We start from the raw sequence: 22,612 nt of genomic DNA on the forward strand, positions 1-22,612 counted from the left end.
TCTTTTCTCCCCCTGCGGATCTCTTCACAAGCAGCGGGCTGTTCGCCAGTCTCTTCAAAGGTTGCGTGCCTTAGGGGCAATAAGGCCGGTGTCCGTCACCGAGCTGGGACGAGGTCACTACTCCATCTACTTTGTGGTACCCAAGAAGGAGGGCACGTTCCTGCCCATTCTGGATCTCAAGACCGTCAACAGAGCGCTCCGGGTACCACGCTTTCGCATGGAAACTCTCAGGTCAGTGTTAGCGGCGGTCCATCGAGGGGAATTTCTCGCTTCATTGGACTTGACGGAGGCGTATCTCCATATTCCGATTCATCCGGATTTCCAACGATATCTTCGCTTCAAGATCCTGGGACAGCATTTCCAGTTCAAGGCACTGCCTTTTGGTCTAGCAACGGCACCTCGAGTGTTTACGAAAGTAATGGTCGTAGTCGCAGCGGCTCTGCACCAGGAAGGGATCCTGGTACATCCGTATCTCGACGACTGGCTCATTTGGGCAAAGTCCCGAAGTCAGGGGGTCCATGCTGTGGACCGGGTAGTGTCTCTGCTCCAATCGCTGGGCTGGATAATCAACTACAAGAGCCATCTCACGCCCTCCCAGTCGTTGGATTTTCTGGGCGCTCACTTCGACACGAGAGAAGGAAAGGTATCCTTACGCCCAGAACGAGCGCAGGCGTTGAGAGAGCAGATCCACCGGTTCTCAACACTCCAGGATCCGACAGCCTGGGATTACTTGCAGGTACTGGGGATGATGGCCTCCACAATCGACCTTGTTCCGTGGGCTTTTGCGCACCTCCAACCCCTGCAGAAGGCGCTCCTATCCCGGTGGAAGCCAGTATCACGAGATTACGGGGCGGTCTTGCCAATTCCGCCGCCAGCTCGGCTCAGTCTCCGTTGGTGGTTGGATCCCCGGTGTCTGGCCCGGGGAGTGTCATTAGAGACGCCGGACTGGATAGTGGTCACCACGGATGCCAGCCTCACAGGGTGGGGGGCGGTATGCCAGTCGAGCTCCATCCAAGGCATTTGGACCAAGGAACAGAGACAGTGGCCCATCAACCAGCTGGAGACCAGGGCAGTCCGCCTCGCTCTACAGGGGTTTCTCCCGCTGGTTCGTCAAAGAGCGGTCAGGATCCTATCGGACAACGCAACCACGGTATCGTACATCAACCGGCAGGGAGGCATGAGGAGTCTCCTGGTCGCGTGGGAAGCGGAACAGCTAATACAGTGGGCGGAACGACACTTGCTTCGCTTAGCGGCCTCTCACATAGCAGGCATAGACAACGTGCAGGCAGATTTTCTCAGCCGTCAACGTCTGGATCCGGGAGAGTGGGAGCTCTCCACGGAAGCGATGGGTCTGATAGAAAAGCGTTGGGGACTCCCCCGCGTGGACCTCATGGCCACATCCGTAAACGCAAAGGCTCCTTGCTTCTTCAGTCGCAGGCGGGAGCACGGGGCAGAGGGAGTAGATGCCCTGGTCCTCCCGTGGCCCACGCAGGTCCTTCTGTATGTCTTTCCACTGTGGCCCCTGGTGGGGAAGGTGATTCGTCGGATAGAGGATCACTCAGGACCGGTAATTCTGGTAGCTCCGGAGTGGCCGAGGAAACCATGGTTCGCGGATCTCCTTCATCTAGCTTGCGAGGGGCCGATTCGTCTCAGTCACCTCCCTCGACTTCTCAAGCAGGGTCCCATATTTTTGGAGGAGGCAGATCGCTTCTGTCTTGCGGCCTGGCTTTTGAGAGGCGCAAGCTGAGACATCAAGGATATCCGGAGGCGGTTATTTCCACCTTATTGCGGGCTAGAAAGGCATCCACCTCAGTTACGTACGTGCGGGTGTGGAAGGTGTTTTGAAGATTGGTGTGTGGTCCGTTCCATTGTGCCGGGTCACGCCTCGGTGGTGCAGGTCTTAGCGTTTCTTCAGGCGGGGCTAGAGATTGGGCTTGCGTATAATTCCCTTCGGGAACAGGTGGCGGCGTTGGGAGCCTTGTTACAGACTGGGACTCTCTCACCGCTATCCTCTCACCCGGATATCCTCCGATTTCTCAGGGGTGTCCGGCAGCTGAAGCCTCCTTCCAGATCACCCTGTCCGTCCTGGAGTCTCAATCTGGTGCTCGGAGCTCTCGGAGGACCTCCTTTTGAGCCCTTACGCGCGGCCACCATCAAAGACCTCACTCTAAAGACTGTTTTTCTGGTGGCCATAAGTTCAGCTCGAAGTATCTCGGATCTCCAAGCTTTGTCCTGCCGAGAACCTTACCTCCGTTTCTCGGAGGATGGGGTTTCCATACGGACGGTACCCTCTTTTCTCCCAAAGGTGGTTTCTTCTTTCCACTTGAACCAGTCGGTGGAACTCCCTTCCTTCTCGATGTCGGATCCCAGACATTTCCGGAGTCTGGATGTAAAGAGATGTCTGATGCAGTACCTGGCATCCACCAATGAATTCCGTCTTTCGGACCACCTTTTTGTGCTATGGTCGGGCCCCAGGAAGGGCCAGATGGCTTCTAAGACAACCATCGCCCGATGGCTGAAGGGTGCGATTGCTGCTGCATATATAGGAAAAGGGCGTCAACCACCGTTGGGAGTTAAGGCACACTCTCTTCGAGCGCAAGCTGCATCGTGGGCAGAAAGTTCGCTGGTGTCCTCTCAAGAAATTTGTAGAGCGGCCACCTGGAAATCACTACATACTTTCTCTAGACACTATCGGTTAGATGTTCGGGCCCCAGTTTTCGGGTCCTTCGGAGATAGTGTCTTGAGAGCAGGGCTGTTATCGGCCCACCCGGAGTAGGGAAGCTTTGGTACATCCCACAGTCTGGACTGATCCTGGTATGTACAGGGAAAAGAAAATTATTTCTCACCTGCTAATTTTCGTTCCTGTAGTACCAAGGATCAGTCCAGACACCCTCCCTGGAGTTTGGGAATGGTAAGGGGATAAGCCTCTGCTCTTTTACGCCTACTCTTTTTGTCTGCTTCTTCTAATCTCTCCCTGGGGATCCAGGGTTCACTGTTTACACAGTTCCGTTTACAAGTTCTGTTGGGAGTTGTTTTTACCAGTTTTATTCTTCGTTCATGATTGTTGAACAGGTTTCATTCTTGATCCCTCCGTCTCTTCTCTTTGGCTTTGTAAGTCTAGTTACTGAGGATAGAGGCACAGGGGATGAGGTCATATAGGACCGCCCCTCAAGTTTTTGCTTCTGACTCCACCTGCTGGACTGGGAGCATAACCCACAGTCTGGACTGATCCTTGGTACTACAGGAACGAAAATTAGCAGGTGAGAAATAATTTTCTTATATATATGTCTAAGGTCTGTGAGGTACAGCAACAGGTGAAACAATCCCCAGAGGCACTGGGTGGGGGGGGGGGGGTCCTCGTTTCTTACATACATGGCCAACTGGGACAATAGTAGCACGAGATGGGAGTTCAGCAGCAACTTAACAATAAGGTGAGGGGGCATGGAGGGAACGTGAGAGTGGAGAGGATGATCTGGGAAAGTAGAAGGTAGGAGGGAGAAACTGTTAGGACTGGGCTGGGTTGCAGAGACAGAAAATGATGGATAGGGACTAGGTAGTGTGAGGGCAAACTCCTATAATAGGGTTGTGGGGAAGAGAAAAAAGACTGGTATTATGGGATTGGGGAGAGAGAGAGACTGGTGCAAAGGAGCTGGGGAGAGACAGAGACTGGTAGGGACAGGCTGGAGGAAGAGTGGTAGGGACGGGCTAGGGGGGCCTCAAAATGTTTGAAGGTTGAAAAGAAGTCTGCGCACCCAATCTTTTGGTACCTTCAGAGTTCATATGTGATTAAAGAATGATCATCTAAATAAAAACAAAGAAAGATATGTGACCCAGGTGCCAATTCTGGTCCATATGTTACTAGGAGTTGCATTTTTAAATTTATCCCTACTGCTCACTTAGGGGCAGATTTTCAAAGGGTTACACACGTAAGATACGCGCGTAACCCCCAAAAACCTACCCTGCACACCCTGAGCCTATTTTGCATAGGCTCGGCGGCGTGCGCAAGCCCCGGTACACGCGTATATCCCGGGGCTTTCCAAAATGGTAACCCCCAGAAGAACAAATAAAGTTACAAGTTGGTAACTGGTCCGGGGCGGGGGCGGGGCCGAGTGCTCCGACACAACGGCCTGTGCCAGGGCATGGCACACCAGCAGCTGGCCGGCACGTGCAATTTTGGAACAAAGGTAGGGGGGGATTTAGTTAGGGCTGGGGGGTGGGTTAGATAGGGGAAGGGAGGGGAAGGTAGGCCGAAAAAAAAGTTCCCTTCAAGGCCGCTCCGATTTCGTAGCGGCCTTGGAGGGAACGAGGAAAGCCATCGGGGCTCCTCTCAGGCTCAGCGTGCGCAAGGTGCACATATGTGTACCCCCTTGTGTGCGCCGACCCCGGATTTTATAACATGCGCGCGGCAGCACACGCATGTTATAAAATTGGGTGTACATTTCTGCGCGCCGGGTAGTGCACACAAATGTACCCCGTGCATGTAACTTTAAAAATCTGCCCCTTAACTTCTACCATTATATTCTGTGGTTGGATGGATGTGTAAAATAGGATGGCATTTGTTTGCCTATTCCTTTAAGTAAGTGTGAGGAAAATGTCCTCTGGGGGAAGTATGCATTGAAAATATTTGCCTGAATTTGGAGTGTCTGAGTGTCTTTAAGGAGTAAGACAATGGAGGAGAGAGGAATCCAAGAGAGCAAAACCCATGCCTGGGTTCTAGTAGTATCCCTTAAGGTCTTCCAGAAGGGTTTCTCTCTTGCCATGGAGACTGGTGTGCCAAAGATCTACTCCAAGGCGCCAGTGCCTATTCTCTCCAGAGTCCTAGGAGAAACAATGGACACCACTATCTTCCAAATCTGTCACCTGTCAGAGAAAATCCTATGCTGATGGGCTTAGTGCTACTAGTGCGTTACACCTGGTTTTGTCATGGGCTCAAGCTGAAGTTGTTGGTATTTTTCTTTTGTGCATCCTGGAGCTGTTGAAGTTCCAGTGGTTGAGCTGCTTTAGGGATTTAGGATTGTTTTACCCAAAGCTGTCTGTTGATTGTTCTGCAGTAGGAACCTGTGACTCATCCATTTGTAACTCTCATTTCATGGACAGCAAGTGTCCTAAAGGGCCATAAAAGAATTTATATCTTGGGGCTACATCCTCAGTATCTTCCCCCCTCTTCTGGTCCCAAGGTGTGGGTTCTTTCTGTTGGGGGGAAGGCCCAGGGCTGGCAGGAACTTCTTTGTAGAAAACTATAGCTCTTTGGGGCAGGCACACTTATAAAGCCGGCAGGAATCACTGAGAAGTATTCAAATTAAACTTTATTGTGGATGATATAAAAAGAATTAATTTGAAAAAATAATAAAGTATCCAAATACTTTCAGGTTTCTTAACCATTCAGGGGGTACAGGTTTTTAGTGTCTCTACCTTTGTGGATGTTTCCCTCAGTGCAGGAGGTTATCCTCCATAGGGTGGAGAGATAAATGTCCCAAGTTTGGTGAGAGTGTTCTAGTGGTGGATGTCCCCTTTCCCCATAGTACCTCAGGTCCAAAGGCACTCCTGATCTTCATCCTGTCTGGGTTCTGCATCCCTGGTGTGGAAACTCCTCCGGGGGTCTCCTCTCCCTTGGATTTCTCACCAAAACTGCAGGCAGACCTTCCTGGAGGAAAAAGCCTTCTGCTGGAAACAGTTCTTCCATCTCTGGAAAAAATATCTGTCTTTAGGATGAATCACCATTGGCATCTCTGAAACTGCCAGATTAAATCAGACCTATGTCTGGCAGTAAGAAGCAGAGGGAATTTATAGGGAAAACACAGCATGTGTAGAGTTGTCCATCTCTGGCACACCTTTCCAGTTTCTAGCCCTCATAGGTTAGGGATGCACTGAAGTTAGGAAAATATCTCTCTTATGTTAAATAGCCTGTGTTTGGTCTTCCAAGAATTTGTCTAATCCATTTTGTATCTCCATGATACTATTTAGTTACTGTATTTGTTTTTCCTCTGTAAAACGACATGATGTGTTTTTGAATATCGGTATAGAAAACCAAATAAAATAAATAAATAAATAAATGTACCTGAAAGCCATCCTGTGGCAATGACGTCTTAAGGTTAACTCTGCATTGTGTAAGAAGTATTTCCCTGTGTTTCTCTTAGGCTGGCATCCTGATTACATCATCAGGTGCCCTTAAGTTCCTGTAGGATGAGAAATTGTAGTAAATAACAGCTCCCTGTGTACTTTCTCTACATCTGATCTGAAATGCATTCAATTTTCCTGTTTTTGTTCTTTTCACACAGAAAATGTTGCAGATCTACAAGTCCAGATGTTACTTTATCTTATGCACAAGAAAATGTTCAGGTGAGGATTTGATGATGTGAGCAGGCCTTCTGCAAATTCTGAATATTCAGTGTTTATTGCTTGGAACAAAGAACCCTTCTTCAAGTTATTAAAGGCACTATCTATACTCAGGAGGCAAATGAATGCCTCACTATACTCAGGAATAAATACAGCTGTGCACGTTAATTTTGCTTTCCTTTTCCTTTTCTTTTTTCTTTTTTTTGTTGTTGTTGATTGTATCATTTTATTTCATTTGTTTGAAAAGAAAAATATACAAGGTGGCAGACCCCTCCTCTCCTTCCCTTCCAAAGACTGCCATCTTTTTTCAAAATCTCCACCAAGCCCCCTTTTTAAATTTGAACACCATTGGGACCACCTCGGAGGGTGGCAGGGGAGCAGGACTCGCCAGATCCCTGCAGGACTGGCCACTATGGGGAGGGGCATTAAGCAAGTTTATCTGCTGCTTTAACAAGATGGCTACCCTGGCTGTGGAGCCACCATCACATTTACGGAGTGGTATTGTTCCCCACAGTGTTTTACCACAGGAGTCAGTAAGCTGCAGTATCAAGTACCATCATTTAATGAATCCCGTGGTATATTCCCTTCAGGAAAAATACCACGGTTTAATAATTGACCCCCCTAAGTTTTTACCTGAGGCAGCAGAGACTGAAGTGACTTGCCCAAGCTCACAAGGGGTGTCGGCAGGATTCGAACCCTGGCTTTTCTGACTCTCATCCTGATGCTCTATCTACTAGGCAACTCTTCCATTTTGTTGTATGGAAATAGATCTCATCCATATTCACTGTGCAAATCCCAAACACCTGTCTTGGTTGAGGCTATCAAGGACCAAGTATGGATACTACTTTCCTAGATATTTTCCCCAGACCCTATGATATTTTTAATGTAAAAGTTGTAATTTCACATCAAAGGTTTTTGGGAAGTTACTTGATCAGGTTGAAATAAGATGAGAGGCCGATAGCGTCCAGTCTTCTTTAATTGTCTAGTTTTATTTTGTAAACCAGTTTTATTTTGTAAATCAGTCAAATTCTTCCAGACAATGCTACTGCAGTAGCATATATGAACAAGCAGGGAGGCATTCACAGCAGAGTGATAACAATTGTAGCAGCCAAATAGGCAGATGGGCAGTTGAACCTGTACCTGCTGTCTGCAGCTCACATTGTGGGAATCCAGAATATCTTAGCCGACTTCCTCAGCAGGAGCAGGTTAAATTGCAGGAAGTGGGAGCTCAGCTAAGAAGCCTCCTGGATGATAACAAACCATTGGGGGCAACCGGCAATGGACTTAATGGAATCAAGTCAGAATGCCACTGTTGACAGGTTTTCCAGGCCAATGTAGGAGCCAGGCTCCAGCGGAATAGATGCTCTGATAACTCCTTGGCTGAAGGAAACCCTTCTCTATGTATTCCTGCCTTGGCTTCTCATAGGGAGGGTTCTGAAGAGAATAGAATACTATCTATTCCTAACAATTCTGGTAGCCCTGGATTGGCCAAAGAGGCCTTGGTATGCACATCTGGTGAGGTTACTAGTGGGAATTTCCTTACATCTCCCAGAGGGATGCAGTTTGCTAAAATAGGGCCTGATTCTGTTGGAATGCCAGTCTCCATTATATCTTATGGTCTGTCCCTTGAGAGAGCATGACTGCGCAGAGGGAATATTCTCCAACAGTTTTCTCTACTATACCATTTATGTCTCCAAATACATATTAAATGTAGACTTGAACTACGCAACAGTTACCTAACCGACGTATAAACTCTAATTTACACTGGCTCGGTGTGCCGCAGCAGTCAAAAAAGCAAACAGAATGTTAGGAATTATTAGGAAGGGAATGGTTAATAGAACAGAAAATGTCATAATGCCTTTATATCACTCCATGGTGAGACCGCACCTTGAATACTGTATATAATTCTGGTCGCCGCATCTCAAAAAAGATATAGTTGCAATGGAGAAGGTACAGAGAAGGGCAACCAAAATGATAAAGGGGATGGAACAGCTCTCCTATGAGGAAAGACTGAAGAGATTAGGGCTGTTCAGCTTGGAGAAGACACGGCTGAGGGGGGATATGATAGAGGTCTTTAAGATCATGAGAGGTCTTGAACAAGTAGATGTGACTCGATTATTTACACTTTCGAATAATAGAAGGACTAGGGGGCATTCCATGAAGTTAGCAAGTAGCACATTTAAGACTAATTGGAGAAAATTCTTTTTCACTCAACGCACAATAAAGCTCTGGAATTTGTTGCCAGAGGATGTGGTTAGTGCAGTTAGTGTAGCTGGGTTCAAAAAAGGTTTGGATACGTTCTTGGAGGAGAAGTCCATTAACGGCTATTAATCAAGTTTACTTAGGGAATAGCCACTGCTATTAATTGCATCAGTAGTATGGGATCTTCTTAGTGTTTGGGTAATTGCCAGGTTCTTGTGGCCTGGTTTGGCCTCTGTTGGAAACAGGATGCTGGGCTTGATGGTCCCTTGGTCTGACCCAGGATGGCAATTTCTTATGTTCTTAGATTGAAGTTTTCAAGTTGTCCTTGCCGGCTAACTAAGGAACCACCAGCTAGACACCCAGTGTGAATATTGCACCCTGCAGAGCAGCTATATATAGTTGCATAGTTTTGCTAGGTGTCTATATATGTAGCTGCTTCCAAAGTAGGTGTTCCTGTGTTTGAGTCAGGAGAGTAAACTACATGTGCATAATCTAATTTTCTATTATGTGAGTACAGTTTCTCCTCTGAAGTCCCTGCCACAAAAATAGCAGGAAAAAAGTACATGGTTACTTTTGTAACTGCATAAGCTTTAGAGAGCTTTCAAATAGAAAGTACTGAGATTTCTACATTTCTTTCAATGTCTCAATAAAAATGGTGCCTCAGATCCAATCATGCTATTGTTTCTACCATCTCTTTAGAGAATTGTCTTGAAAAATCAAGCATAAAACAGGACTGTTATCAAAATGTTTTTCTATGGGGCAAGGATAAGCATAGGTCACCTGGCCATGAAAGTATAGGTATTAAAGAAGAGATGCTGCTTGGAAGCTGAATGTTTTGAGATACAATATGCATCAATATCTCTTTGTTTTAGCATGTACAGTATGTATGCTGATAGTGAAGTGGACCCTGTTGGAAATAATGGGGTAGGATACTTTTCCCTGGCTAGTCAGGGAGGGCATCACCATTCCTCCCCTCCATGAACCTGGTCCCTATATTTCTTTAATAGTACTGGCAGAGATAATGTCTCACCAGAGTCACAAGGTATAACCAAGCTCTTAACTTTATGTCTGGATTTTACAACAAGTCGCTTTATACATTTTAACACAGGCTACATACTTCATACAGAATAATCAGAGTTCATGGGATGTATAATCACACTAAAACATATACTAAGAAAACCAACTGGCACCCCAAGAGTTAAAGTACTATACTTGCAGTTCACAGCCATGAATCCCCCTCTTTATCACAGACTCATCTTTCCATACCCCATATTCTTTCTCTCACTCCTCGTTTTGGGACATGGAGATCAAATCTCAATTACCCCTCTGGTTGCTCATACCTGACCCCATTAGGGCTACTCGCAGTCTCTCAACCTCAGGCACCTTCTCTCTTATCACCCTGGGCCTCTCCTTCGGGCAATGTGCAGGCTTCTCTGGTTTTCTCCACACTCCAGCTTTTGCTGGGGTTCACCTCATCTCAGGGCACTCCTTCATCCCTTTCTCCATGATACTTTTCTAAGGGACGGACATCACCTCTTATCTACTCCTCAGCCTTGGGCCTTTTCCCTTGAAGGCAAAAGCCCTGACAGCGCCCTGATCCCTTCTGGGAGGGCCCCGAGGTCCACCAGCCACAGGCTGGCTACTCCAGGTTCCCTACATCTTGGAGATTCCTCTTTTCCCAAGATTTGCCCCAAGATTTATACTTTCCTGGATACTTCCCAACCAATCAAAATCTCTCATAAACTTAACCCAAAACACTAACAGTTAGATGCCATTACACACATGCTCCCCAGCAGTTACTTCTCAGTAATGCAGCTGCAAACATTAAAGCATTTCAGGCAATAGAAACTCTTTGGTCTCCCCCCCCCCCCCCCCACCCAAAATATTCTGTACTACTAGAATAGAAGGGCAAAAATTGGGGATCTCCCCACACTTGAATTTGGATTTTAGATTTAATTACTCGCCTTTCTAAGTCTGAGAAGGCAAATTACAATCTGATACAGTTTACAGGTTCCTTTCCAAAAGGAGCTGCAGCCTACGTGCCTCATTTACTAAGGGGTAGATTTTCAAAGGGTTACGTGCGTAATATATGTGCGTAACCCTTTAAACCCCCCCCCCTGCACGCACCGAGCCTATTTTGCATAGGCTCGGCAATGCGCGCAAGCCTCGGGATGCACGTATGTCCCAGGGCTTTGAAAAAGGGGTGGGAAAGGGGCGGGGTGGCGGTCCGGGGGCAGTCCCGAGTCCTCTGGTGTGCGGCGTAACTCCTTGAAATAAGGTGGGGGAGGGAGATTTAGGTAAGGCTGGGGGGTGGGTTAGATAGGGGAAGGGAGGGGAAGGTGGGGGGGAGCGGAAGAAAAGTTCCCTCCGAGGCCGCTCCGATTTCTGAGCGGCCTTGGAGGGAACAGGGAAAGCCATCGGGGCTCCCCTAGGGCTCAGCGTGTGCAAGGTGCACAAGTGTGCACCCCCTTGTGCTCGCCAATCCTGGATTTTATAACAAGCGCGCGTGTTCATTTGTGCGCACCAGGTAGCGCGCACAAATGTACCCCACGAGCGCTGTTTTAAAAATCTGCCCCTACGGTTTTTCTCCCATTCTATGTCCTTGGGAAAATGCGTCCTAAATCAGGGCCTAATTTTGTGCTTGAGGCAATGGAGAGTGTAGTGACTTGCCCAAGGTCACAAGGAGTATCAGTGGAATTTCAAACCTGGATTCCCTGCTTCACAGCCTGCTACTCCTCCACTTCAGTCATGCTGTGGAAAAGAAACCTGAATATTTTTTACCTGTTTTTTTTTTCTCTTTTCTCTGAGTTCCCTGACATGTTTCTGCTCTCATGATTTTGGTCATTTCTATTATAGGATGATGAAGTAGAGCCCTACGCCAGCTACGTAGAGAAGGCCAATGTCATCTACAACTGTGTGTCAGAGCTCAGTGAGTGAGAACTTCAGCCACGGGATAACTTCTGAAACAATCAATCTTGTGAGCCAAAAGGACATAGACATGCCCTGGCTGAAGAGGGGCTGGAGCATGGAGACTGCAGGGTGCTTTCATTTCTCACAGGACTTCAAGAAATATAGAATGTCAAAAGTCAAAAGCTAAAGGAAGCCAAAGGAATTTGATCCATCGATGCTGAGGAAATAGATTTCTCCTTCCTGTGGCAGCACCACTAGCACACAAAGTGTTGGTTGTTTTGATTGTTTTTGAATCCTTCAAACTCCTTGCATCTTCCTCCCCACTCTTGCTCTTGGTTCGTAGTGCAGAGTTGATGAAAGGCGCATTCATTTTTGATTTCTGCATTTCCTGAGATAAGATGACTATCATTCAGAAGCTAATTCTGTGAAGTGTGGTAGGGAAGAACATACAATAAACCTTGGACTGGATGAATTTTTTTGCACAATGGAGTATGGAAATATGAAACTGTCTTTCCCACTACAGGACATTTGACCTCACCCATGTAACTCAAACAAAATTGTAATGTACACCCCAAGATGTGGAAAAGCATGATCACTTTATTGTAGGTCTGAACTTTCATCCATGCAGGATGTTTCATTGCTATTTATTTGTAAATGATGACAGTGTAATTCTTTCCTCTCCCTGCAAGGGGCAATATACACAGGATTTTGTAGGGGCCCTGGGTCAAAGTGCTGAAACTCAATTGGCTGGGTAGCAGCTAATAAAGCAAGTTCCCTCAGAGGTGCCCCACAATTCACAGAACTGCTTCCACAGCACAACCTAATATCTAAGAGGTAAAAGCACAAAACCAAAATGTATTGGTAAAAGCTGTTTAGGGGATAATTTTATAACTTTATGCCTAAGTTAGCTGGCAGATATGTGCATAAGTTATATCAAATTTCACAGCATACTTACACACATATATCCGCTCTGAAATTATCCTGACAAAACTATGCATACTCAATTACGCCTGCTATTTGGTGTATGTCATTTTACCAAGAGAATTTTACATGCATACATTTTAAAATACAGGAATATGCATGTAAGTCCCAACCCCTCCCAGACTCCACCCTGGAACACATTTCACCTATGCATGTAAAATTATGTGCATACAGGGCTCAATTTTCAAAAGGATTTATGCATATAAAACCTTGTATTATGCACGTAAATGGGCTTTTGAAAAGTGCCTGGGAGTGGTGAACATAGAAAAGTATGCATAAAAGTGAATTTTGTAACAGAAAGAGTCATTCCTGGAGATGAGAAAAAAGTATGCAGGTAAATAAACGTGTATGCATTTACACCTGTTCCCTAACCAGCATAAATGTGTGTGCGAATGCCACACTGGGTTCAAAGCACACCCATTACTTTTCAGAGAGGTCTTACCAGTGTAAGTCTGCTTTGAAAATTCAAGCTGAAGCGTGCATGTACTTGAACATTGGTAGACATTACTCTCACAAAGTGTATACCCACAATTTTACATTTAAGAACATAAGAAATTGCCATGCTGGGTCAGACCAAGGGTCCATCAAGCCCAGCATCCTGTTTCCAACAGTGGCCAATCCAGGCCATAGGAACCTGGCAATTTATATCAGTCACACCCCAGAATTCTGAAAGAACTAAAAAGTGAAATTTTAGTTCTATTACTAAATAATTTGTAACCTATCATTAAAATCGGCCATTGTACCTGAAGCATGGAGGGTGGCTAATGTAACCCCGAACTTTAAAATGAGCTCCAGGGGTGATCTGGAAAATTAAAGACCAATGAGTCTGAGTTCATTGCCAGGAAAAATCATTTATTTATTTATTTATTTAAAGTTTTTTATATACCGCCGCTCATCAAAGATATCACGTCGGTGTACAATGAACAGGAACTTACGCCGGAGCGTTATACATTTAACAGGGTTAAATAAACATTATATATATAACAAAAGTAAGAATATATATATTTAAACATAAAACAAGTAGAATCTTTTAAAACCGAACTATCATTTAGGTTTAACTGAGCTGAGTTAAACAGGACTGGAAAGTAAAGGGATATTAGGAAATTAGGTATGAGAGTAGGGACAGGTTAGGAGGGGTTGGAATTATAAATTAGGGGTGATAAGAAAGGGAAGAAAGCGCTTAAGGTGCATTTAAGAGCAAATGTATGGAATGGTATTTACAGTAAGGGCATAAAAAGGGGAACTTAGATATAGTGTAGAGAAAGGGGGTGTTGGGTAAATAAGGCAGGGCATATAAAGGGAAGAACGACATGTATATTTCAGGTATAGGCATGTGTAAATAACCATGTCTTGAGTTTTTGCTTGAAGGTTTTGGAAGATGGCTCAAGGCGCAGTTCAGTGGGCAAGGTATTCCATAACAATGGGCCAGAAAAGGAAAGCGCTCGTGCTTTGGTGGAGGCATGGTTATATAGTTTGGGTGAGGGGGTCTGTAATGTGGCGAGGTATTGATTTCTAGTTGGCTTAATAGAAGTTTGAAATTGCAGTGAATTATTAAACCATTTCATTTCAGGATTGTGGAGGGCTTTATGGATCAGTGTTAATGTCTTGTACTGTATGCGAGATTGAATGGGGAGCCAGTGTAGGTCCTTCAAAACTGGCGTAATATGTTCCTTTGAATTTGTGTTGGTAAGGATACGGGCTGCAGTGTTTTGCAGAATTTGTAAGGGGCGGATGGCATTTTTAGGTAGGCCTAGGAGGAGTGAATTGCAATAATCTGTTTTGGAAAACAACATGGCTTGTAAAACTGTCCGGAAATCAGATGCGTGAAGCAAGGGTTTCAATTTTTTGAGTGTATGTAATTTGAAAAAACATTCTTTAAGGATTGCACTGATAAATTTTTTGAGGGTCATTTGGTCATCAATAATGACTCCTAAGTCTCGGACTTGGTGAGAGAATTGTATGTGCGTAGGTGTTATAGGTGAGGTAGGCGACGTATGTAATGGGGTGGGAGGAGATATGATCATGAGTTCTGTTTTTGTGGAGTTGAGGGCAAGTTGTAAGGAAGTTAAATTGTTGATGGCAGTGAGAGTAGTGTCCCAGATTTCAAGAGCTTTGGATATGGATTCTGTTACTGGAATAAGAATTTGTACATCGTCAGCGTACAAAAAGTGTGGAAGTTTAAGGTTGGCGAGGAGATGGCAAAGTGGAAGAAGATAAATGTTAAAAAGGGTAGATGAAAGTGATGAGCCTTGCGGGACTCCTTGCTTCAGGGGGATTTCTTTTGATAGGTGGTTGCCAATTTTGACTTTATAATTACGGTTGGACAGGTAGGAAGTAAACCAGTTATGCGCGGTACCAATTATTCCAATCTCGTGTAGGCGTTGGAGGAGAATTTGGTGGTTAACGGTATCAAAAGCCGCTGAAATATCCAGGATTACTAGAAGATGTATTTGATTTCTATCTAGGCTTTTGAGAAGGTAATCAGACAGTGATAAGAGAAGAGTTTCAGTACTATGTAATTTGCGAAACCCGTATTGTGAGGGAGAGAGGATTTGGTGTTCTTCTAAATAGTCACTGAGTTGACGGTTGATAGTTTTTTCTAGGATTTTAGCAATAAATGGGAGATTAGAAATAGGGCGGTAATTGGCAAGGTCTAATGGGTCGAGCTTAGGTTTTTTTAAAGTAGGTTTAAGGATAGCAAATTTGAGAGTGTTGGGTACTTGTCCAAATTCGATGGAAGTATTGATAATGCTAGAAATGGGGCTGGCTATTAGATCAGGGACAGTGAGGAGGAGTTTTGTGGGGATGGTATCAGACGGGTGAGAGGAGGGTTTAGCTTTTTTGAGCAGGGATTCAATTTCAGTTGTTGCTGTGTTTTCAAAGATTGTTAGCTGAGGTGCAGAGTCTTTTGTGTGACAGAGGTTATTGAATTGGGGCTTGTGGGAATTGTGGGGGAAGCGTGTCATAATTTTGTTAATTTTGTCCTGAAAGAAAGAAGCCAGTTGTTCGCATTTGATTTTGGCTTCTTCTTCTGGTATGATATTTGGAGTGAGGTTGGTAAGTGACGTGACATATTCGAACAAAATTTTTGGATTGAATTGAAATTGATGTATTTTACTAGCATAGAAATTCTTTTTAGCATTGTTGATCATCTCACTATAGTTTTGCAGCGAAGTTTTGTATCGTGCAAGTAGAGTAGGTGTGGGTTCATTACGCCAATTTTTTTCAGCTTTTCTAAGGGCTTGTTTTAGGTCTTTCAGTGTGGGAGTGCACCAAGGTTTTTTTGTATTTTTCTGAGAGGAGAGGTTTTTTGTAATGAGGGGGCAAATGTTATTAGCAACTGAGAGGGTGTATTCATTCCATGATGTTAAAGCAGTATCAGCATTTGATAGATCAAGGTTAAACTGGGTGTTGGATAGAGCTGTGGTAAGCTCATCTCTATTGCATGTTTTTCGGTATTGTATAGTGGTAGAGCAGATTGGGAGGGGCGGCGGTCTTTGAAGAGTGTTGGATGTTCTTATGATATAGTGGTCAGACCATGGGATGGGTGTGCATGATAGAGAATCAGTTACGAAGTGACGGTTTGTAAAGATGAGGTCGAGTGAGTGACCAGCTTTATGTGTGGGCATGTTTATGATTTGCTTGAATCCTAGTGATTTCATGGCTTCCAGGAAGGAGGAGCAGCTAGGTGTATGAGGTGTTGTGTTGACATGGAGATTAAAGTCTCCTAGGATAATAGCTGGGGAGTTGATAGAGATATTTTTAGCTATATATTCAATGAGAGATGAAGGGTTGTTGTTAAGAGTTCCAGGGGGAGCATAAATGAGGCAGATTTGTAGAGAGGGGGCTTTGAACAAGCCAATTTCTAATTTAGCTGGGGGGGGGATGGGTTGGAGTGTGAGTTTGAGTTGTTTGTTGGTGGCTAAGAGAATGCCTCCACCTTTCTTTTTTAATCGGGGGATGGAGACTATATCGTATATATTGTTTGGGAGCTGGTTAAGGAGAACATTATCAGTGTCTTTCAACCATGTTTCTGTTATGGCACAGATGTCTGGTGTTTCGTCTGAGAGGATGTCGTTAAGTATAGAGGTTTTTTTGTTTAAAGATTGTGCATTGAAGAGGATGAGTGTGAGTGCTGTGAAGCCGATGATTTGAGTGAGTGGTGGGGAGATCATGGTTGTGTGAATGCTTTTGAGGTATGATCGTTGTCGTATGGCATGCGGTGCAGTAGGTCTATGTCTATAATAGTTGAGTGTTGGGATGTTTAGCATTTTGAAGCTGCACAGGTAAAAGTGAGTGTGTATTTGTGTGTTTGTGTGTTGTATAAAGTGAGGTTGTATTTTGTATTGAGTGTAGCAGTCAGTCGATTGCAGTAGATAAGGGCTGACAGAGTGGAGGATACTAGGAAGCAAAGTAACTTACCTATAATTAAGGGAGGAGGGGGAGGGAGGAGGGATGTAAGGGGAGTTTGAGTACGTAACGTTAGCGTTAAGTAAGGAAATGTAGAAGAGTGTTTAAGATGGGTGCTTTAAACTCTAGTTGCTTTAGGCCTTAGGTGCTGTTGTATCCAACCAACGCTAGGTAAGGACAGGACTAATCTAGGTAAATACAGGTAAGTAAGTAAGATAGGTAAGTGAGACAGGTAAACGGCTTTTAGTACTATTAATTCTAACAAAATCTAGAATTAAAACATGTAAGCACTTGCCTCTAAAAGGCTGTATCCAAGGCGTTTTGTTTTTTTTTTTTTTTGTTTTTTTTTTTACGATTGTTGCAACAGTAATTAATGACAGGGCATAGCACAGAGCTTTATATTAGGTCGAAGGGTCACTCAGGGCGCACGAAGGGGCGCTCAAAGGGGCAGGACCCTTTGTCGCGCTCCTTTGGCGCGCGGCGCGCGGCGCCGTTTGGGTGAAGATTTAAAGGCCTCAGTGGCCGCGTTTGGTTGGCTGGCGGTGCAGCTCTGCGATAGGCTGGTCCCCGGAGGGGCTGGCTGGAGGCGGAGCAATCGGCGTGCTGCGTCGGGGCTGCCGGCGGTGAATGGCCTCGCGATCTGCCTGTGGACCTACCGAGGGTGAGTGTAGTTTGTAGGCCTTACCCCGGTGGGTCTGCGGCGCCGATTGCGCAGGCCTGCCCTCGGGAAGTCGCCGGGACGAAGAGAAAGATCGCGCCGTCCGGGTGAAGATTTAAAGGCCTCAGTGGAAATCATGGAAATCATGGAAATTATTCTTAAGAACAAAATCACAGAACATATATAATGATATGGTTTAATGGGACACATTCAGCATGGATTCACCCAAGAGAATTCCTGCCTCATTAATCTGCTATGTTTTTGATGGGGTTAATAAACATGTGGATAATGGTGAGCTGGTGGATATCGTGTATTTGGATTTTCAGAAGGCGTTTGACAAAGTCTCCCATGAGAGACTCCTAAGAAAATAGATTCCAAACTGATAAAAAAAAAAAAGAATCAGAGAGTAGGATTAAATGGTCTGTTTTCCAGTGTCATATGCTGCTACACCTCTCATCTCCTACCTGAATGTATAGATATGAAGGTTTCAAACAACCATCTATGGAATAAGGTCATCAAATGCTTACTGCTTGCTCCTAAATCAATTGCTAAGTAAGTAATCACATCACACAGCATATGGACCATCATTTACAAAGTTCTTTGTTACCCCGGATATCTCTTATTGCCAATTTAGTTACAAGCATATATGTAACTGTATCCTTAACAGGAGAATATTCAGTGGAAATATCTATTATGCCCCTGCCTGTTATATAAAGATAAATGTACTAGGACCAATTCCACTAACTCTAAACTCTGCCGCTATAAAGCTGGAAATGGACATCAGTATTAGCATCTGGACTTGCTAGGTTGATCTTTGTCCCACTACTGGGATGTACCCAAAATGATCATTCTGACAGAAGCTAATACTGTCTTTTATTGAGGTTTCTTTGAACAGAATCATGGCACAAAAGTTATTGTAAAAGTACAGGATGCATAGCCCCAGGGAATCCTGAGGATATTAGTCATCCTTATAGCACCACATGTGCAGCTACTTTGTGAGAAATAGGTAATTTGAAACAAGGATCATGAAGGTCTTTGCAAAATCAGATACCATCCAAATACATTAATTTTGAGGCATGCATGCATGCATGTGTGACTTACATGTAATACTGACTTCTCTAAGTTGATCTTTCCCTTCAGAGAACTCTCAGGGGGTATCCTGGCCTGCTCAGGCAGCCATACAGCATGACGAACCTGAACAGGATGAAGAAGAAGAAGAGGAGATTGGCAGTGATGGGGGAGGGGGGCATTGGCAGACCAACGCATCCTCGCAGCCCCTTCAGCCGCTCCCACTCACAGTCACTCACAGCAGCTCCTGGAGGCCACACAGACCTGAGTAAAAGCTGTGATGAGGCAGCTGGGTGAGCAAATAGAAGCTTCAGAAGGGCCTCACCAGGGAAATCACAGACCTCAAGCAGCACATGGAGCTGCTGAAATGGAGCATTGACCGCACAGGGGCAATGCAAATTTGGCTACAGCACCTGCAAGACCACAGGAGGAAGGACCCTGGGCCAACCCCAGTAGTTCCAAGTGTTTGGGGGAACGTTGGGGGAGGGGTTTGGTTTTAAATGTCTCTTCATGAGATGATGTGTTATATATTAATAAATATATATTTACTTTGCACTTGTGTGTGTTGACATCTCTTTATTATTAACAGTTCATGTAAGATCACAATCAAAAGCTATTGTCTTTTGTGGGAAATATGCGCTTGCCAGCAAGCCATGTCAGGGTTTTACACTATCTTCCCTTCTCCCTGGCCTTGCACTGAATAAAAGCATCACCTGTGCTTAAGCCTCTCTGCCTAGGAAAGGATACCTGACTGTCATTTATTTCTCTAGCTTATAATTAATCCTGATTGCCTGAAATAAGGGCTGGGTGTTCCCTAGTCAGAGGCAGGACAAAGGAGGTATAGATTTCAGCAGCCAATGAAATGATCCATACACCCCCCCTGAGCCAAGCCAATAGTGTGGTGATACATCTGTTGCTATGTGGAAAGGAACCAATCATGGGATGACACATCATCTGCCTTTGTATGAATGTACAATAAAAGAGGGCTCTGAGGTGTGCTCAGTCCTTCTCTTCCTGCCTGCCATGAAAACTGCCTGATGCGTATTCATTGCCTCCATATTCTTCATCTGGTGATCCCGCGACGTGATGATAAACTCCATGCTCATTTCGGCTGGACATAGCTTAGGTACGTACCGTTCAACAGATTTGCAATCGTAAGTATTTTTAAAATACTTTTTAGTATTTTTTAAGTATTTTTCAGCAAGTTTGTTCCCCACATTCGTGAGCATGGGAAGTGATTTATCTGTACAGCAAAGGCTACATGCCAGGGAGCTGCAGAAAATCATCAAGAATCATTATTTCATCACCAGAAGGAAAAAAGCACAAGTCAGCCTGGGGGACTTAGAAAAATTAATAAGTGAAATAGCTTGCCGTTGCCCTTGGTACTCAGAGGCGGGAACTCTGAATATCCAGGACTGGATTTTAATAGGCAATAGTCTTCATATGGCTCCCAGAGCTCCCATAAAGCAATTATTAATTTGGCAAAAATGTACAGAGGCCATAGAACACATAGGAAAAAAAGGTTTCAAGACAGCATTTCCAAACCATGTGCTTTTAGAAGCAGGTAGACTCAATCAGAATACCCTTCCCCCATCTTATGCTCAATCTCCCTCAGAGACAGCAAATTCTTTGTATCAGCTCTCCATACCCACACCCAAGCCCATTCACACCTCTTCAGAAAAGCAGCCCTTGAGCACAATTGAACCACAACCTGGCCTGGGTGGGGTGATTAGCATTGAATTTCAGCAGAAACAGCAGAAAGAAAACTTTACAGGAAAAGAATTAGAAGGACTTCAAGCCTTTCTCATCACAGAAAAGACCCATGAACTAAGGGGGGCAGAATATGAAATAGAACATCTGGGGACACACACTCACAAGGCACCGTCCCCTACCATGGCTCCTGTGGCTTCCTCTGCGTCCACCTCAGAGAAAAGGCCCCAGGAAACTGAAAACACTGAGGTCAGAAAAACTAGCCTCCCTCCATCTTGCCTGCAAGCCCTTCCCCCACCAACCACCGACTCCCTGTACCCCCATTTGCCATTGCCTGAGACAGTCATTGATTCTGCATCACCAATTTGTCCAGGTAAATTACCATCTCAAACCACTGCTCCCGGTAACAATTTATGTGCCGCGGTCAGCATGGGATTTCACCTAGAACATGGAAATCTCACAAGGGAGGAATTATTGAAAGGGATTCAAGCCTTTCCCATTACAGAAAGGAACAAAGAACTAGGTGTGGCAGCAATAGAGTTGAGTGCCGCCCGGAGTGCCATGAGCAGTGGCTATGCCCCCAGGTCTTCAAAGAAATCAGCGTATAAGACCTTGGGCCAGGCAGCTGCACTCCTGCGTTACAAGCAAAGAAAATATCAATATGAAAAAAATGATTTAATTAGACACTTCAATGACCTATTGCAGACCAGATTAAACAGAGTAATTGAACAAACAGGACAGATTTGGAAAAAATGGTTTCTCTTAGTCTTTGAATTCAGTTACAAAAAATCTGCATACTTTGAGAGTATTTCCCCCCACAGAAAGTGTATGCAGAGCCTTATGTTAAAACTGTACTGAAACTTGAACAATTACTGTATAAATTACATGTGAAAATGTCCTTTTTGCAAAGTTTATTTGGCTCACATTTAAAATGACTCCATTTCTCTGAGATTTAAGTTTATAGCTTGAATTGCCAGTGCACAGAACTTGTATTCTTATTGTAATTTTCCCTATAGGAGAAAAATAGTATCTGTCTGCAAGAAATCAGCAAGTCCACAAGAAATTAGCAAGTCCTTGCCAGCCATTGTCTCTGGTTGATTGTTATCTATTGTTAAACAATACTGTCTTTCAGTTCCTATTGACTGAAGGATTAATTCATTGGGTGGAGTTCTCTGCTCTGTTTCTTTTCTTTTGAGAAACACTATTCCTCCCCCTCTTACTAACTCTTGGTAGCCATTCATGGGGGGGAGGGAGAACTTTTGAAAAGAAAAAAACTGGACTTAGTCCTGCAGTTTCTCTCCCTAGTTTCTATATGTTATAACTCAGACAGATCAGATCTCCTGCTGATCCAAATCTTTTCCCTCAACCTTCAATGCATTCCTACACCAGCCCTACTAGCCCTTCCTCTCACTCTGTTGTTAATCTTTTTTAATACTTTCAAACTTCTTTAATACTGAACTGAGATTACTGAACAGTGTGTTTAATTTCCTATTCTAATAATTATAAGAAGAAATTGTATTCTGATATTCCACATTGAAAGTAAACTCAGAGTATTATTGATTGCAACCTGGAACAATAGTTGCAATCTATAAAGTAATGATGGTGTCTCCACTAGGAGGCGCTATGCTATTCTACAAGTTATATTATATTATTGTTTTAATAATTCTGTTGTATAATAGTTTTTATTTTTCAGATCTGCGGTCCTCATGTCTTACAGAAACTTCAGTTTTATTTTCTTTTTCACATTTTATACAGAATTCTGAACCTTAAAATTTTTACTGACAGAGGTTGCTACATCTAAAGCAATTCCTCCTCCCAAGCCTTTTCTTGCAAGTCCAAATTGATTTTATTAAATTGAATAATAGAATTGATTTATCCAAGGTTAAGAAAGTAAGAATTTCACTTTAATCCTTACCTTAATAATTTTTTCGCTATATGCCAGTTTTTAATATTTTCCAGATTGACACTGCCATGAGGAGATGTGAAGATGAACACTTTGCAGCTTATTTTAACATTTTTCAAACATTTTTCTAACACCTTTTGACTTTTGATTTTTGATCCTTGATCTAATTTTGTTTTTGATACCTTTTTGATAAGATTTTTAGCTCATATTATGTGTTATCTGTTGTCTGTCTTGATGTCAAGAAGACTATGAATGAATATTTGCAGGATGGATGAATATGTGTCAGTTTTGTGTAAAAGAATATTTGCAGGATGAATGAATATGAATGTGTCAGTCTTGTGTAACATATGTTTAATGTAATGTCTGAAATACTTGTTTGTGGTTCAGCTTACTGCAAATGACTTTTCCTTTAAATGATTAATTTACATGTATGC

The 22,612-nt window shown here is 44.1% G+C and overlaps 1 protein-coding gene across 6 annotated transcripts in view; it reads left to right on the plus strand.

Moving 5' to 3' along the window:
- LOC115076797 (cell surface glycoprotein CD200 receptor 1-A-like) overlaps nt 1-22,612 on the plus strand; it is a 126,632-nt gene that overhangs the window by 92,072 nt on the left and 11,948 nt on the right. For 3 of the 6 annotated variants that reach the window (XM_029578687.1, XM_029578686.1, XM_029578689.1), the window contains 2 exons: nt 6,279-6,339; nt 11,395-13,200. In XM_029578687.1, the coding sequence (XP_029434547.1) occupies nt 6,279-6,339; nt 11,395-11,475 (142 nt within the window). In that variant the 3' untranslated portion in view covers nt 11,476-13,200. Of the gene's footprint in view, nt 1-6,278; nt 6,340-11,394; nt 13,201-22,612 lie in introns of those variants that run through there. The other 3 variants (XR_003852867.1, XR_003852868.1, XM_029578688.1) reach the window with 1 other exon arrangement.

Source organism: Rhinatrema bivittatum, chromosome 15 (assembly GCF_901001135.1).
Source record: "Rhinatrema bivittatum chromosome 15, aRhiBiv1.1, whole genome shotgun sequence".
In the NCBI taxonomy this organism is placed as follows: domain Eukaryota; kingdom Metazoa; phylum Chordata; class Amphibia; order Gymnophiona; family Rhinatrematidae; genus Rhinatrema; species Rhinatrema bivittatum.